Here is a 19,581-nt window from a genome sequence, read left to right on the forward strand (position 1 = left end):
AAAATCATGAAAATTCTCCACAATTCTAGCTAGTCTTATAGTTAAATAAAATAGTATTTTTTGTCAAGACCAACTATTAAAATTTTTTTTCCTTTTAAATAAGCTTTATTTTTTAGAAAGCAGCTTTTGGTTCACAGCAACACTGAGCAGAAAGTACAGAGTTCCAATACACCCTTTTCCTGCTCCCTGCTAGCCTCCCCCACTATCAGCATCCTGCATCAGAGTGGTACATTTGTGAGAATCAATGAACCTTCCTGTATCAACACATCATTATCATGCAAAGTCCACAGTTAGCAATTTTGCTCTTGGTGTTCTGGTGTTACAGAATCCAACTCTTTAACTTTTTACAGTTTAAAGGAGAAATATTTTTTAAGTTATTATACAACTAAACAAAAATAACTTTCAGTTACTGTATAACTTCAAGCATAAAGTGTTCTTAATTTTAGTTCACAAAAAGAGTAATCAAAAATATACCTATTTATATGCAATTTTTCTACATTAAAAGAATTCCCACCAGGAAAATGTGTACATTAAAGAACAGATTACTAATCAGTAACAGAACATGGAGCTCTCTATAGCTAATAAGCAGTGTTCTACGAAAAGTATTTTGTCTTGGTGAAACTTTTAAAAACAAATACAGAACATCTGTATCATTTCTCAAAACTATTTTCAAAAAAGCAATTCCATGGATCAAGTTTTAAAGTCATAAGAAACTACTTGTAAGCATGTGTATACAAGTTTCATATTTTACCTTTCTGTAGGAATCTTCTATCGTTGGGTCATATTTTTCAACAAAAATTCCCTGAACAAATTGAACTGTCTAGAAATTTAAAAAAAGCAGACAAAAGTTAAGTACTTAAAAGAAAAATCAGCCCCTCTTAAATGTTACTTAACTTCGCAAAGTGGTAACGGTTAAATGTAATTATATGAAAACTCTGCGTAAACATGCAAATGTGAAGTGTCATTATTTTTCAATATAAGGATACATTCATAATTAAGAGTACACTTATGAAAGGAGGTGGTCATGTTAAAAACTGTCATCAATGCTGCTGCTGACATTACACTGTTAAATAATTACTATATTAAGTTTTAAAATACTACCAGGATACAAATAAGGACATGGATTCTAATTTACTAAAACGTGAAAATTTATCAGTATTTAAACTCCTATTACCCCTCTATGTATCTATAGCAAGTTTTATCTCATACCCTCAAAGGAGAGAGACAAAACATTGTAAATTTTAAAAAGTCTTGAACAGTCTTTCTAATTGTGGGGGAAAACAGAAGAGGGAATTAAAATTTATTGAGTTTATTAAATTTATAATTACATTCAAATTTCATATTCACCCCAGAAGTAGTTATTTTTCTGATTTGCCAGCTGAGATTCAAACATATACCTTCCTGGTTCCAAAGCCTTACTCTTTGCATAGGAAATCATTACCTACTCATCTTTTTCAGATTATCTACTTTTATCTCTAAAATTTCTATAAACAAAGATGGGAAACTAGGTATTTTACCATTCAGTAAATGAAAAGAAGTACAGAAGATGGTTGTGAAATATTTCCTAGATAGCTTTAGAACGGGGTCTGGTACATCACTGCCTAAAAGCAAGGGTAAGAATGTGGACTGAGGTCATTCACACTTCAATTAGCCAGAGGAATATTTTATATACTATTTTAGCTTGAATTAAATAGATTAATTTGAATATAGTAAACTTCTTCAGCTATCTATAATGGTGGTTCCATTTCCTCAGCTCTCATTTACTCTTCAACCCACCCCAGGATGGTTATGGCATCACCTTACTGTAGCTGCTTTTATCACATCCAGCTACTATGCTATGACTTCTGAGCAGTCAAGTAAAGGTACATTATTTACATTCAAGTACAAGATACATTCTTCTATGCTGGATCCTCCAATCCTACCTACTCTTTAAATGTTGAGAGGTACTCAGAGCCCAGTCCTGAGTTCTCTTCTCTCTCTAGTCTCTCCCTAGACAACCTCATTAATTCCTATGGATTTTAGATTAATTTATTTATTTTAAAAAGGTAATTCATGGACGTAGGACAAAATGCAAAAGACACAAAAACATATGTAATGGTAACTAATTCTATTTACCATCTTTTCCAATTCCACTCCCAAGGAAGTAATTGATATGTTATCTGCAGCTTATTGAACCTTGCAAAAATAGCCTCTGTTCTTTTATAATATCTCCCCCCCTCATTCTTCCTTTCTTATAAAACACATATGGTACTCTACACTGCTTAGTATCTTTTTCCTCCTAAGTAATACAGCTTAGATATCATTAATTATCAGTATATACAGAGCTGCTGCATTCTTTTTAATGGTTTATAGGATTCTACTCAAAATACATATTAAAAACTTATTTAGCCCCTACTGGTAGACATTTAGGTTGTTTCCAAACTCTTGCCACTGTAAAGAATGTTGTAATAGACATCCTTGACCATGTCATTTTGTATATGTGAACTTATGTGTGGGATACATTTCCAGAAAGGGACTTGCTGAATTGAAAGTTACATGCATTTAAAATAACGGATACCAAGAGGGAAGAGATATGGGGATATATGTATAACTGATTCACTTTGTTATAAAGCAGAAACTGACACACCATTGTAAAGCAATTATACTTTAATAAAGATGTTAAAAAATAAAAAAAAATTAAAAAAATAATAAAATAACAGATACTCACAAACATTCACCACAGAGGTACTAAATTACACTCCTAACAGTAACATAATTCCCATAAAATAAATACCATAGATATATTCATGGCAACCCAAATCATACCACAAGTCTCTCTTTTAAGCTATTGTCTTGAGGATGTGATGTTTATTTGATGTATTTACTTGAACATCTCACAAGCACATGACGTTTGACATGACTCTTGATTTTCACTCTCAAATCTGCTCATTCTCCAGTGCTTTCCTTCTACTTCTTTAATGGTCCATTCATAAAATCAGTAGCTTGACTGTGAAATTTGGGAGTCACCCTCAACAGCTCCTTCTCTCCTAGTCCCCATATCAATCTAGCACTAAGTTAATTGTCAATTCTACCTCCTATTTAACTCTCAAAACATCTACTTTTCTCTTCTTCACTGCTAATATAAGCTTCCACAAACAATAATGTGGTGTATTGCATTAACTCCCAACTTGTTTCCCACATCTTCTCTGCCTGTCTTCTAAATTACTCTTGATAGAACAAAGTGCTCTCTTTAAAACATATATCCAATTCTGTCACCACCACCACCCTCCCAAAACCCTACTTCAACAGCTTCTCATTGTCATTAGGAATAAATTCCAAGTTCTTACATGGTCTTCAAGTCATGATCTGGCCCCTGCTTATCTCTCACCTCATTTCCCTCTACTTTCTTCCCGGTTCACTCCTATCCCAGCAACTGTGACCCTTCTCAGTTGTTCAAATGCTAATTTAGGTTCCCTTGTCATAGAGGTCTCTTAACAATATATACTTTTCTTTCAAAGTATCCCTCTCACAATTATAATCAAGTAGTTCTTTGATTAATTGTGTATCTATTACATCTCCTCCACTATAATGTAAGCTCTGTGAGGGAGACTGTGACTGTTTTTGTTCACTGTTGTAACTTTAGAGTCTGACGTTATAGAAGCTCAATGAACACTTCCTAAATAAATACAGCATGTGTACAAAAAAATGACCTTTATTCCACTTAAGTCTGGGATGGGGGTAGGGTAGGATTTACTCCACTGGTACTTGTAATAATCAGTCTCCCACACTAGAATGTAAGTTCCTTAACAATGAAAACAATTTTTATTCCTCTTTGAATCACAAACACTAGTGCTTAACATAAAATAGGTAGCCAATAAATATTTGATAAATGAAAGAATGAATGAGCCACCATTATAAAACTACACATCCATGGTTACTGAATGAGTCCTTGTACCCTGGTAGGCCAGATATTAGGCATATAAAACATACTGCCACCTTTTCTCTTGAGCGACTAGAAGTTGTAAAGCAAGAAAATATCACCGTTCTTCTTGCATTATATTAATTAATTATAGTTAGGTGGCTAACTTACCAGAGCAGACTTCCCCACGCCTCCTGAACCAAGGACCACTAGCTTGTACTCACGCATGATGTGGTCTTTTTAAATACTGACAATCTGGGGGAAAAAAAAAAAATCAAAGATTAATAAACATGCTAAGAATAGCCTAAGAATGTACAACTGTTACATGAAATAACATGACATTTTGTTTTTTGTTTGTTTTTTCCCTTAAAACTATCAAGAGGAAGACAGAGGCTATACAACAAAACCATGAATATTTTAACACAAATTTATAGGACCACTGCCAGGCATTTTAGTTCATTACAGATTATCTTTGACTAGTCATCAATCATTAGCCTGTTCATGTTACTTCGTATTTGATCAGAAAATAAGATGATTAAAACTAGTAGTTATAGCTACAATCACGAGCCCAACTCTTTACGAAGCTATCACTTAAACTTACATACTTTTTTGAAAAGTTCACTCATGAGCTTGAATATAATGAAAATGCTATTTTATTTGCTTAAAATATCATATGTAATTCTATACTGTTTTGTTCATTATTGTATTATTGGTGAACCACATAAACTGTTACCTCAAATATTATTATGATACAAATGGGAAAATGTAGATGAAATTGTTGAAACTCTGTAGGTAGGTACTGCTGGTTTATTTCATAAGGCCCAAATTGCTGGGACGGGGGGAGGGGAATAAATATAAACTTTATTTTTTATCTCCATGATTATCTTAAAAAGATACAAAAGAATTTCCAATGACCATGATGGTGTAAATAGGAATGAACTTTCCATCCCACAATAAACAGCTAAAACACCAAACAAAATATATGAAACAACTGTTTGCAAGACATGGTTGGACAATAAGCAGTAAAGCACTGTGATCTCTCAGAGGTGGGAAGGAAATGAAGTGAGACCTACACCTGCCCTGGCTTTCTGCCTAGAGGTACTTTTCAGATTGTGGTGCAGGGAGAAAAAACTCAAGCAGAGAAGTTACCAGAGAAGTGGGAGTTATGCACAGAAAACTCCAGAAATCTGCACAGGGGTCCACCTGAGTCTGCGGCCAAACACTAAGCCAGGCATGCAGGATGAAACTCCATGAGGTAAGGCAAAGAATAAATAGGAATCTGTAAGCTGAGCAATTCCCAGAGTGCTGGGAAATATTGACATTCTGACCAGAAGAGTCTTCTTTGTTGAAAAATAGGCAATTCACTTGAAACCCCAGAATATTCATACTTAGTACAGGAGTAAACAAACCCTAGAGTAAAAAATACTCTACATGCTTCCTAAAAAGGCTTAAAAATAAGCCTCAAAAGGATTGAGTCAATCCATAGATAACAACTGCCTGTCAGAACAAGTCCAAGATTTTTTTAAAGAAAAAAAAATCCACGATTCAACAATATAAAATTTTCAATGTCCACAGCATCCAATAAAAATTAATAGACACATAAGAAAGAAAGAAAATATGACCTGAAACTAGGGTGGGATGAGTCAACTGAAACAGACCCAGAAGTGAGATAGTGGAATTAGCCAATGAGGACTCTAAAACTGCTATGATAAATATGCTCAAGGATTTAATGAAAATATGAGGAGAGAAACGGTAGACATAAAAGGACCAAAATGAACTTCTAGTGTTCAAAAACAGTATGTGAAATGGAAATATAATGATGGGATTAACATTATATTAAATACTGCAGAAGGAAATTTCAGAGGAACTGAGATGAAGACAGAAAAAAGTTGATGAGGAGGGTAAAGAGTGGGGAGATGGAAGGAGAGGGAGAGAGAAAAGAAAAGGAAGAAGAAAAATAAAAGAAGAAAGGAAAACCACAGCTATCAAGTATATGTGTGTAACTGGAATGGGGTGGGGGTGGGGTTGAATAATAAAATACTTTCAAAATTTGATAAAAACTATAAATCCATAGATCCAAGAAACTCAATGAGCCCTCTCCTTAGTATAAATACAAAGAAAAGCACAAGGCACAATAATCAAATTCCTGAAAAACTGTCAAAGAGAGAAAATCTTACAAGAAGCTAAAGGAAAAAGTTTAGCCACAGAGGAACAAAGTTAAGAAAATATATAGACTTTCTCGAGAAGCTATGCAAGACAGAAGAAAATACATCTTCCAAATGCTTAAAGAAAAATATGGGCAACCTAGAATGCTAAATACAATGAATGTATCCTTCAAAAATGAAAGTGAAATAATTTTTTTTTTCAGATCCAAAAAAAGAGAGAAAAGCTGGGGGAAGAAATAAGTTCACCAACCTGCACTTAAAAAAAAGCAAAAAAAATTCTTCAGGTGGAAGAAAATGATAACAGATGGAAATGTGGATCTACATAAAGAAATGACAATTGGGGCTTCCCTGGTGGCACAGTGGTTAAGAATCCACCTGCCTATGCAGGGGACATGGGTTCGAGCTCTGGTCCGGGAAGACCCCACATGCCACGGAGCAACTAAGCCCGTGCACCACAACTACTGAGCCTGTGTGCCACAACTACTGAAGCCCGCGTGCCTAGAGCCTGTGCTCCACACAAGAGAAGCCACCACAATGAGAAGTCAGTATACAACGAAGAGTAGCCCCCGCGTGCCACAACTAGAGAAAGCCCGTGCGCAGCAACAAACACCCAATGCAGCCAAAAATAAATAAATAATTAATTTAAAAAAAGAAAAAGAAATGACATTACTAAAGAAATAGAAAGTACCAGAAATGGTGAGAGTAAATCTACAAGACTTTTTTGGCCTCTTAAAGCAAAAATAACAATGTACCACAGGGTTTACAACATACATAGAAGTAAAATATATTACAATAATAGCACAAGAAAGGGAAGGGAACTGGAAGTATAATGTTCAAGGTTCTTTCAACCAGACAGATCCTCATATCCTTAACCCCCTTTCAAGGCCCCCAGTGATTCTTAGTCTGAGGACTGCTGTCATTTTAACAAGATATGAATTCATCACCTCTCTCATCCAAAAATGTGTACCTTTCGAGAGGGAATCCTAATATAGTAAGGCTTATTTATGCTCCCCAAATTGCCTCCTAGGGCAACAGAATTTGGGGAAAAGCACTCAGAGATTGACAAATTATTTTGGGTACTCTGTAAGAACAAGATATTTGTCCCGTTACTCAACTCGAGGGGTAAGAGAGTCGACTTCCAAAATCATTTTTCATACATACTGTATGCATAGAAAATTATTTTCTTTACACCTAACAAGTACCATGGATTATAAATGTATATACATATGCACAAATGCAGATACAAGAATAATATAGCTCTGATAAGAAAACACATACAAATACCCAATGAGGAATAATGTAGATTAATATTTTCTTTTTAAAGGGGGTTAGTTCTAACTCATTACTGCCAAGTTAGAAAACTACTATGTTCTTCCAAGCAAATCCCATGCCTTTTTATGGAAATCTCTTGTGCCGTGCACTCCCAACACAGCACCAGAAAATTTCTCACTCTGGTTAAGATTCCCTGACAAATAAGGAGGACAAGAATAAACATTACACTATGTTTACATTTTAAGTCAATCTTGAATCCCTAACACTACGGTCTAAGTTATAACATTTTTTCACTCTTCGAACTTCAGCAAAACTACTTCTAAATTTCATAAAGTAACAACTTGATTTCTTTGTGATGCAAATAGACCCCAACTTTGTTGTTTCTGTTTTTAAATATTTAAACTAATTAAAAGATGAAATAGTTTCTCCTGCACAACTGAACCTATGAAACAAAATTCATTAAAGGAAATTTAGTTATGACAAGAAATTTTGGAGAAAAAATTTTTTACATTAAGGAACACTGAAGCTTAACAAGCAGTTATACTGTTGGTTATATTTAAATATTTACAGAAGCTGTGAATATTTTAAATGTGACAACTGACCACAACATGTTGGGGATGGGTGGGGATGGTGGTGAATAAATATGGAAATGATGGTAAGACTTAAGTTTCTAAAATAAAGAACAAAGTTCCTCATAGTACATCATAATGCAACATCAACTGTTTTTGTAACATAAAATAACATTATCTCATTGAGAGAATATCTTCCTTGATACTTTCTCCTCTTATTCTTCTCAAGATTAGTATTTTGGGGAGAGGATGTACATAGGGATAAAGTGATCAGACATAATGTACTTATAAATGAAGTTTATAAATTAGTCTTCACACTCTAAAACCAGGTATACTCAGCCCAATAGCACTTCCTACCCCTTCCCAAATGAAAGAAGGTAAGCTCCTGTAAATAGAAGAGGCCAGTAGGGATTCTCAAAAAGAGCAGACAATTAATCACAGATTTGAGGAAAACACCTTGACAGAGGCAATAAATTCAACAAACAGAAGAACAAAAACCAAAGAAAACAGAGTTAAGAGGGCCTATAAAACACTATAAAATAAATGTAATATCCTTAAAGAAACCTGTGAAGTTATTACATCTATGTAAAAGACACTTTGGAAACCTAGAAAATAAAAATATGAGCATCAAAAAAAAGTTCAGTAGATGGGCTGAAGAGAAAAATGGATATAGCTGAAAAAAGCAGGTTAGTGAACCAATATACTGAACCCACCCAAACAGAGAAGAACAAAAGGATGGGGAGATGGAAAGTGTGAAAGAGGTAAGAAGGATAAATCTTACCCTAAAAAACTTCTAGAGAAAAACATATTCCTCTCCCCTTGAATATGGGAAGATTTAATAAAATATAGCAGAAGTGGTGTTGTCTGACTTCTGAAGCTAGAAAGGGTGCCAGAATTTCCTCCTGGATCTTTCTCTTTGCAGCCATGTCTTTGGGCCCAGGCTGTAAGGCTGCCCTGAAGCTGCCACTTTGGAGAGACCACAGAGATGGGACAAATTTGCTGGAGGAACCCCAGCTGTGAGTCCTTCCAGACCTGTGAGTGTAGAAGATGATCCCAGACAGCCACCATTTGACTGCAACACCCAGAGGAGAGACCTTAGGCCAGATCTACCTAGCTAAGCCACTCCCTAATTCCATACTCAAGAAACAACGGGTTGTTTTAAGCCACTACATTTTGAATGGTTTGATAACAAAAAACAGAAGGAATAAAGGAAAAAAAGGAAGGAACAAAGAAGAGATGGACAAATTGAAAATAATGGATAATCCAAATATCACTAATTACGTGAGTAAATGTTCAATAGGAAAAATTAAAATACAAGACAAAATACATACAGCAGAAGTTGACAGAACTAAAGGAAAAACTAGTCAAATACACAATCATGATTAGATTTTAACATAACAGTATCTGATAGAAAAGGAAGATAAAAATCAGTACGGATATGTAAAAGATTTGACCAAATAACAAATCAACTTACTCCAGTAGACATATATAGAACACCACACCCAACAACTGCAAATTACACATTTTTCTAAATTGCCACATGGATTATTTACTGGAACAGACAATGCTGGGCCATAAATCAGGTCTCAACAAATTTCAAAGGACTGAAATCATACAAAGCGTACATTCTAACTACAATTAAACTAGGAACCAATACAAAAATATACATAATCTCAAAATGTAAGTTAAACAACATAATTCTAAATAATACATGGGTCAAAGAAGAAATCAAGATGGAAATTAAATAATTAGAACTAAATGATAATAAAAATACATATCAAAAATTACTAGAAAAACAAATACCATATGCTAACACATATATGTGTAATTAAAAAAAATGGTTCTGAAGAACCTAGGGGCAGGACAGGAATAAAGATGCAGATGTAGAGAATGGACTTGAGGATATGGGGAGGGGGAAGGGTAAGCTGGGATGAAGTGAGAGAGTGACATGGACATATATACACTACCAAATGTAAAATAGATAGCTAGTGGGAAGCAGCTGCATAGCACAGGGAGATCAGCTCTGCTCTGTGACCACCTAGAGGGGTGGGTTAGGGAGGGTGGGAAGGAGACACAAGAGGGAGGGGATATGGGGATATATGTATACATATAGCCGATTCACTTTGTGATACAGCAGAAACTAACACACCATTGTAAAGCAATTATACTCCAATAAAGATGTTAAAAAAAAATTACTGGAGTTGTTGGTACTCCAACACAAAAAAGGAAAATGATTCAAGAAACAGAAAGGTGTAAGAACAAGAAATATGCCAAGCAAATAAAGCAAACAAATAAATAAATCAGGAAAAATTATAGTTAGGTATCTAATTATCACTGTAAAATATGTATAAAAATCTGGAAATAAAACTGATTATCTCAACCTTTTTGTTTGGGAGGAGACAGGAAGAAAGGCATGTTAAAGGTTTTCTCTTCTTGGGAAAAGGATAAAGATACTGAATCTCTCTTTTTCTATACATTAAAAAAAATATAAATCTAAACATGTGAAAAATGTAATGTCAACAACTAAATAATATAACTTAAAAATCACTAGAGGAAAAACGAGCAAAGAAAACTTGACCAACTCAACCAGAGTCAGAATATGAAAAATAAACAACAGGAAAGAAAGGTATCATTTGCAAACCACAAATGATAAAAGCTTATTCTATGAAGACTGTGATGACAAACTTAGAAAATAATACATTTAATTTACATGTAGCAAATCCTATAACATGTTATATGAATAGCTGGTTTTGTCTTTTCTTGTTTAAAATACTGAAGTCAGTATTTAACAACAGAATGCCTGAACCATAGTAAGTGTTTCTTTTGTGGTAATTCACTCTAAAAACATCTCCAGATATGGTCATCTAACCCTTTGAATTCTATGCTCACAAAACAGTCCATTCCATTTCTGGATAACCTAATTGTTAGAACGTTCTTTACATTGCTGTTTCTTTGTAGTGGCCACTTACTGGGTCTCTGTCTCTGATGCCAAACAGAAAAAAGAGAATTCCTCTTCCAGTCTATGCTCCTTCAAATATTTGAAAACAGTTATTCCACCTGCCATATCTTCTTTTTCAATAAGCAATCCTATTTCATTTTTCAGATGATAGTTTCAAATTCTGTAATCATTCTGTCTCCTACCCAAAAGCTTTAGGTCTTACACTCTCTTAAACTAAAAGTAATATATGCTAATTAGTACTACTAGCAGGCATTACATAAAAAGGCTTATAACAAAAAAGAGCAGTAACTATATCCCCTTAACCTACTTCAAACTTCTAGCTCTTTCTTTGAGTGCTCTCCATACTTCTAAATAAGATATTTATACTCCTATCTCTTGGTTTTTAGTTTTACATATTGCTATTATGGTAGATGAGAATTTTAGCTCTCTTAAATAACACATAGCAAAGTAATATATTAAGATTACATTTCCTTTTTCATATAACTTGTGTTTATTCTGGAATTGTCTACCAACATATTTTCCACCCAAACCTGCCAGATAATCTATGAATTTCATTCCCTTCTCCCCACCCTCCACCCCGCAAAAAAAAATCCTTCCTGTAGCTTGCTGTAATCTGTACCAGTTGCTCTCCAGGCCCACAGATGTCTGTCAGCCTAGGACTTTCTTACGTACTGGTGTGCTTCAGAGTGCCTATCCACAGAGGTTACCACTACTATTTCTACTGCTCCTCCAGAAAATAAGGCACTTGTCCCCATAAGTCAACATCTTCTCTAAGCACACTGTTTAAATCAATAGAACAGTGTGAATATGAACTATTGGGCTGGTGACAATATTTTTTTAAAAGAGAAAGAAAAGAAAACACTAAATTATAGATCATTTTCAGTATTGTGCCATCACTTTTTGGTACAAGTATCTCAAACTTAAAAAAAAAAAAACTTTTAAAAGCACAAGGTTTCCACAATTTCTTAGGTTCTTACATTTCCTTTTTGACCCACCTCCTAGAGAAATGGAAACAAAAACAAAAATAAACAAATGGGACCTAATGAAACTTCAAAGCTTTTGCACAGCAAAGGAAACCATAAACAAGACCAAAAGACAGTCCTCAGAATGGGAGAAAATATTTGCAAATGAAGCAACTGACAAAGGATTAATTTCCAAAATTTACAAGCAGCTCATGCAGCTCAATAAGAAAAAAACAAACAACCCAATCCAAAAATGGGCAGAAGACCTAAATAGACATTTCTCCAAAGAAGATATACAGACTGCCAACAAACACATGAAAGAATGCTCAACATCATTAATCATTAGAGAAATGCAAATCAAAACTACAATGAGATATCATCTCACACCAGTCAGAATGGCCATCATCAAAAAATCTAGAAACAATAAATGCTGGAGAGGGTGTGGAGAAAAGGGAACACTCTTGCACTGCTGGTGGGAATGTGAATTGGTTCAGTCACTATGGAGAACAGTATGGAGGTTCCTTAAAAAACTACAAATAGAACTACCATATGACCCAGCAATCCCACTACTGGACATATACTCTGAGAAAACCAAAATTCAAAAAGAGTCATGTACCAAAATGTTCATTGCAGCTCTATTTACAATAGCCCGGAGATGGAAACAACCTAAGTGCCCATCATCGGATGAATGGATAAAGAAGATGTGGCACATATATACAATGGAATATTACTCAGCCATAAAAAGAAACGAAATTGAGCTATTTGTAATGAGGTGGATAGACCTAGAGTCTGTCATACAGAGTGAAGTAAGTCAGAAAGAGAAAGACAAATACCGTATGCTAACACATATACATGGAATTTAAGGGAAAAAATTGTCATGAAGAACCCAGCGGTAAGACAGGAATAAAGACACAGACCTACTGGAGAACGGACTTGAGGATATGGGGAGGGGGAAGGGTGAGCTGTGACAGGGCGAGAGAGAGGCATGGACCAAATGTAAGGTAGATAGCTAGTGGGAAGCAGCCGCGTGTGGCACAGGGATATCGGCTTGGTGCTTTGTGACTGCCTGGAGGGGTGGGATAGGGAGGGTGGGAGGGAGGGAGACACAAGAGGGAAGAGATATGGGAACATATGTATATGTATAACTGATTCACTTTGTTATAAAGCAGAAACTAACACACCATTGTAAAGCAATTATACCCCAATAAAGATGTTTAAAAAAAAAAAGAATATATCCATGTAGACTTGAAGTTAGGGACCAGCTGGTGTAAATTTGTGTGGTTATCTCCTGACCTAACCTTTTAGCTTCTTTTTGTCCTTGATTGTAGTTAAGCTTCATCTTGCCTCAGGACCTTTGTATTTGTTTCTCCCATGTTTTGGAAATATTATTTCCAGAAAAATTGTCCATAAATGATTCCTTTCTATTCTTTGGCGCTCATCTCTTAAAGATATTTTTTCCTTGATTGTCCTACCAGCCTAACTTAGTCCCAATTTATCAGATTACCTTACTTCTTTCACAGAATAATCATAAAAACAAATATTATCTTTGGTGGAAAAAAAAAACTTTTAGAAGCACAAGGTTTCCACAATTTCTTAGGTTCTTACATTTCCTTACTAAATGACACTTCCCTACTTCTTTATGTATCAAAAAAGGAACACAAATTCTACTGCTTTAGAAGACACTGACCCATCAATTATCCCCAAACAAATTTTTACTAAAACCTTTAGTAAATTATGACTGAGGCAGTTATCCCATTCATTGTACCCTTGACATTCTCTAAGAATTCAGGTAAAGGATTAAAATATTTAATCCAGGGCTTCCCTGGTGGCGCAGTGGTTGAGAGTCCGCCTGCCGATGCAGGGGACACGGGTTCGTGCCCCAGTCCGGGAAGATCCCACATGCTGCGGAGCAGCTGGGCCCGTGAGCCATGGCTGCTGAGCCTGCGCGTCCTGAGCCTGTGCTCCGCAACGGGAGAGGCCACAACAGTGAGAGGCCCGCGTACCGCAAAAAAAAAAAAAAAGAAAAAAAAAAAAATTTAATCCAACCATCTTACTTTTTCAGGAGTAAAAATTTTTGGCAAATTTGACAAGTGGTCTTGAAAGTCTTATTATACTATTATGATAACTCACGCAATAACCTGCCATTTGAAATTATTCCTTAAAAAATGTATTAGTGAGTACATTTTTCTTTTATAATAATCTCCGTAGCATCTGTAGTTACATCTCCTTTTTCATACTTATTGTTTATTATGGCTTCTCTCTCTTTTGATCAATCTTACCAGATTTGTTAACTCTATTAGTCTTTTTCTAAGAATTAGCTTCAGCTATGTTGATCCTTCATTGTTCACTTGTTTTATATTTCTTTATTTCTACTTTTATCTCTATTATTTCCTTCCTTTCTTTATTCTGTCCTGTTTCTAATTTAGATTGAATTCCTGGCTCGTTAATTTTCAGCCTTTCTTCTTTTCCAACAAATATCTCAGAGCCTCCATCAGAGATCTTTTTCCTTCTACCTAAAGTGTATCTTTCTGAATTTGTCTTAATGATATTCTACTGGAGATAAAAATCTGTTTTAATTTTTCTGAAAACTTTATTATGTACCTACACTCTTGAAAGGTATTTTAGCTTTAATAGTTATTTCTTTTCAGCACACTGTAGTTATTCTTTTCTTCTGATTTCAAGTTTTTCCTTTCAATAAACCAGTCTAATAGTAGATATTTTGAAGGTAATCCGTCTTCTCCCTCTGGCTATTTATTTATTTATTTTATTCATTTAATTTTTGTTTGTGTTGGGTCTTTGTTGCTGTGTGCAGGCTTTCTCTAGTTGCAGCGAGCGGGGGCTTCTCTTTGTTGCGGTGCATGGGCTTCTCATTGCGGTGCACGGGCTTCTCATTGCAGTGGCTTCTCTTATTGTGAAGCACGGGCTCTAGGCGTGCGGGCTTCAGTAGTTGTGGCTCGTGGGCTCTAGAGCGCAGGCTCAGTAGTTGTGGTGCATGGGCTTAGTTGCTCCGCAGCATGTGGGATCTTCCCTGACCAGGGCTCGAACCCGTGTCCCCTGCATTGGCAGGTGGATTCTTAACCACTGCGCCACCAGAAGCCCAGCCCTTTGGCTATTTTTAAGGTCCCTGACTATATGCAAATTTAACTATGAAGTGTTTAGGTTTAGTTTTTTCTCTCCTGTTTAGGATTTGACTTCTTGAATTTGTGCCATTTGCAATTTTAGAAATTCTTAATTATAAACTCCTCAAATATTATTTTTACTTGACTTTTCTTCACATCTATATTCTGCTTTGATAACTGGTAGATCTTCTCATGCTCTTCTTGTATTAGTTAAGACTAATACAAGACTAGGCTGATGCAATAAGAGACTCTACAATTGCCTGAGCAAAATTCAAGGTTTTTTTCTCTCCCACATGACAGTAGAAAGGGACAGTCCAGGGCTGGTTTGGCAGCTTAACAGTCTGAGAGAGCTAAGCTCTTACATCTTGTTGCTGCTCTGTCATCCTTATAGTATTGCCCTCTTCCACCTAGCTAAAAATAGTTCATCACTGTGTCCACATTCCAGTCTATGGGAAGGAAGAAGGAGGTGGGAAATGGAGTATCTCATTCCTCTTATAGGCATAAACCGTAAGGCTAAAACCTATGCACACATAACTTCCACTTGCATCCAAATTGCTGAAACTTTGACACAGAGTCAAATCTCACTATCAGAAAGGCAGTGAAATGGAAGCTGTAGCTGGATAGCAAAGCATCCAACTAATACAGTTATTGCTAAAAAGGAGAAAGAAATCAAGGAAATCTAGCAATTTCTGCCCCAATTTTCTAATTCTCATTTCTTCTCTTACATGTTGTCCATCTGTGTCTCTTTATTTTGGTTAATTTATTTTTCAGGTCATCTTCCAGCTCATGAATTCTAATCTATTGTTAAACCTATCTATTGAATTAAAAAATTTTTATTTATATTTTTCATTTCCAGAAGTTCTTTTATTATTTTGTCAAAGCTATTGGTAATTGTTCATAGTCTCATTCTGTTTCTCACAACATTATAGTGCAATGTTTAAAAGCTTGAACTTATGATCCATACTGCCTGACTAGAATCCTGCTCTACCACTTACTAACCTCTGTCTACAACTTTTCCTCCTAAATGCTGAATATTGGGAATGCCTCTATTAAATAGAAGACGGGAGACTATCACATTATCCAAAAGTATTCCTTACTCTGTGCCTTTGAGCAGGACAGGTGCTCCATGAGTTGTAAAAAAAAAAAAAAAAAAAAGTGAGCACCTATTCTTTTTTAGCAACAGAGTAAATCATCAAAAACTACATCAAAGGGCTTCCCTGGTGGCGCAGTGGTTGAGAGTCTGCCTGCCGATGCAGGGGACACGGGTTCGTGCCCCGGTCCGGGAGGATCCCACATGCCGCGGAGCGGCTGGGCCCGTGAGCCATGGCCGCTGAGCCTGCGCGTCCGGAGCCTGTGCTCCGCAGCGGGAGAGGCCACAGCACTGAGAGGCCCGCGTACCGCAAAAAAAAAACACACAAAAAAAACCAAAAAAAAAACTACATCAAAGCAGACTGCTTTTTATATGTAGTACAATCTACTTAGTAAGATGAATATTCTTTAGCAATCTTTATCATCGCAGGCAAATAAAACATTTGTAAACCATGAAGAAAATTTTATAGGCTGTGACTAATACTTTCTATGTTGACAAAAAAATTTTTTTCCTTAAAAGGCTTACTAAATTAATAAGTTTACTAATTTATGCAAAGTATATCAATTCTAGAATCCTGATGGATACATTTCCATAAAAAGAGGTATTTAACTTTATCCCCTTAAGGGCATTGCCACATAAATTATATAATCATAATTTTAAAATTTAAGACTAACACTAAAGCAAGCCATAGCTAATGAAAAAGTATGAATCTAAAATAATTTCTAAAGCAAAACAGCATACCTGTCACAAATTTCTGAAATCTTTATTCTTAAAGACTACTTCACTTCTTATAACCAACTGAAATGCTGAGATCCTTCCTGGAAGGAAAAGTAAAATGATGTGACCAATAGCAACTAACCTCTATATAGCATTTTAACATGTACAAAGCTCTTTCCTTTATATTTTTTAGTTCACCAAAATCAAAACTGTATATGATTTCCCCCACTATAAAGATAAGGAAACCATCCAAGGTTTAACTTGAGTTAAATGACTTAGGGGCAAAGTAACTAGGCAGCTATACTCAAACCTATCCTGATATTAAATGCCATTCTCTTTCAATGTATTATGCTTTGTTACATAACAATAACAAACAATATTAATAGCATACATTTACTGAGAGCTTACCACATGCCAGGCACTGCTGTGAGAAATCCTCACAAAAATCTTATGAGGTAGGTACTAGCAATTTGCCCAAACCACACATCTAGGAAGAGAATCCACAATTCAAACTTCGGCAGCCTGGTTCCTGAGTTCACACTCTTAACATGCTAACTTGCCTCTACTCATATATGTGCATAGAAACTTGAATACACATAGAATACCTTTGCAAGGAAACTGAGGAATGAGGGGACAAGGAAAGAAGGGAGATTTTTCACCGTATGCCTTACATATATTTCTTGAAGGTCAGGCAGAGGAAGGGGAGTGGGGTAGGAGTATTACAGACATGGAATTCCATGGAAAAAACGCACAGATTCAAGAGAATGAAAAGTCTAATTAAAAAAAAAAACTATTAAGAAAAAGTCTAGGTGGCTTGAGAATTTACAGTGAAAGCTTGGGGGAAAGGTAGGGGGAAAGGAATGAGTACAGATGTGGTTTAAACAGTAAGCAGGCTAGCAAGCTACCAAAGTCCCTGTATGACAGCCAAAGAACTTGAAACTTTCCTATCAGAGAAGGAAAGTCACCTAAGGTTTTTGAATAGATAATTTGAGGGAAAAAAAAAGAAAAATACCCACAAACTTTTATGAGAACTGTGGATGTAAGAACAAAGGGAATGAGAAACTGGAGCAGGGAGTCCAGTTAGGAGGGCAAGGAATGGGGCTTGGGACTTGAGACATAGAGAGGATTAGTCTTAAAGTAAGGGACATAGTTCAGCAACTTTGCTGTGAACACCAAGTGAGATAATGCATATACAGCTCTTAGCACAGTACCTGGCTAAAAAACAACTACTACTACTATCACTGCTTTACTACTGTAACTACAGTGTTACTGGTATCAATATTTTGAGAAGAATTGTGGAAAGGTAATGTAAGACAAGAGTGGATAGTACTGTCAGATTAGGAACCCCAAATCAGGAGGCAGCGTAATAAAATTTATTGATTCTGAACCTTATTGAATTGAAGGGTCATCAGTTCTTTGAAAATGTAAACACATAGGGAGAAGTGGAGACCAAGGAACCCAAACTAACAACCCCTGATCGAAAGGAACCCCTGGCATACCTGGATCCCTGTGTGAGCCTGGGCAAGTTATTTGTTAATATGTAATTTCCTTATTAACGAAACAAAGCTGGATTAAGATACCTCACTGGTTCCTGATAATTAAACAATATAACATATTTTAGGTACCTATAAAATGCTTACAACATGGGAGAAGTTAAATGCTTTCCCCTCCTAAAGTGAAAACAGAGGATCAATATTTTGGTTTGATGAAAACACTGCCACATTAGAAAACTACTACTAGGACCCTAGTTTATTAACCTGTTTGCTTTACGAACTTCAAATCTACCTTAGCATGGCCAGATAGTCATGAGTTTCTGATTCTCAAAAACTCTGAAGGTTCCTGTTGCCAGAGGTTACTGGCTTTGTGAAAAGAAATAATATAGGCATAGACACCTTTGTCTTTAAAATATCCTGTTCAGGACAATCTTAGTTCTAATCAAGTTCTTAATATTTGAGATGAGAGGAGGTCAGAAAAACGTAATAAGAAAATTATTTAAAGCTTGCTTTCATGAGACAAATCAATTTGATCAGGTCTAAAAATTGGCCATTAAATGAAAATTAAACTTAATCAGGGATCTTGGATTCTGTGCCTAATGCTAAGAAATATACCAAAAAAAAAATGTGACTATTGATTTATAGAATTTCTAGGATTTATTTTCAAGAAGAGTAACACTGGGTGAGAGATTTTTATTTTCTCATAATGGAACTAAATGGAGATTCTATAAATGGGAGATCTTAATTTAGCAATTAAGAGTTATGAATTGCTGACCACATATGTTTATAAATGGATTTCTTGATAAGAATCAGTTCCAAACATTCTTTTTTGGATGGACATCAACCCCCCCCCCCCCAGTAGACTAAGCTATCATAAGTTTATACCTAGATCACTGCCAATAGCCTCTCATCGGGTCCCTTCACATCTAATTCCCCTCACCCTCCCAATCTTTTTCCCATAGTGAAGCTAGAATGATCTTTATAAAAATACTTATTTAATCATGATAGTGACCCTCTTCCCAAATCCCTCCAGTTAAGATACTTCAGTGATTTGCCACTACCCTTAAGGATAAAGCCAGAAAATGTTAACATGGCCTACAAGAGTCGGCACAGTTGGGTCCCTAATTCCCACTCTAGCTTCATTTCACAATGTTCTCTCTCTCGCTCTCAATGCTCCAGCCAAACTGCCTTTATTCCATTTTCTCCACTGTGCCATACTCTCTCCTGCCAGACACAGGTCAGTTGGTAAAGTGTTCTGGAGAAAAGTAAAGCAGGAAAGGGGGTATAGGGAGTTCAAAGGGCAGGAAGATTTGTAGTTTGAAACAAAGTGATACTCA

General features: G+C 35.8%; 1 protein-coding gene across 6 annotated transcripts in view; it reads right to left on the bottom strand.

The window, feature by feature from the left end:
* Positions 1 to 19,581, bottom strand: part of RAP1A (RAP1A, member of RAS oncogene family) — a 74,346-nt gene that overhangs the window by 17,872 nt on the left and 36,893 nt on the right. For 2 of the 6 annotated variants that reach the window (XM_049710674.1, XM_012533910.3), the window contains exons 2-3: positions 4,070 to 4,153; positions 752 to 820 (exon numbers count right to left, since the gene is read on the bottom strand). In XM_049710674.1, coding sequence (XP_049566631.1) covers positions 752 to 820; positions 4,070 to 4,126 — 126 coding nt within the window. In that variant the 5' untranslated portion in view covers positions 4,127 to 4,153. Of the gene's footprint in view, positions 1 to 751; positions 821 to 4,069; positions 4,154 to 16,775; positions 16,795 to 19,581 lie in introns of those variants that run through there. The other 4 variants (XM_049710678.1, XM_049710676.1, XM_033435269.2 and 1 more) reach the window with 3 other exon arrangements.

Source organism: Orcinus orca, chromosome 1, assembly GCF_937001465.1.
Source record: "Orcinus orca chromosome 1, mOrcOrc1.1, whole genome shotgun sequence".
Lineage (NCBI taxonomy): Eukaryota > Metazoa > Chordata > Mammalia > Artiodactyla > Delphinidae > Orcinus > Orcinus orca.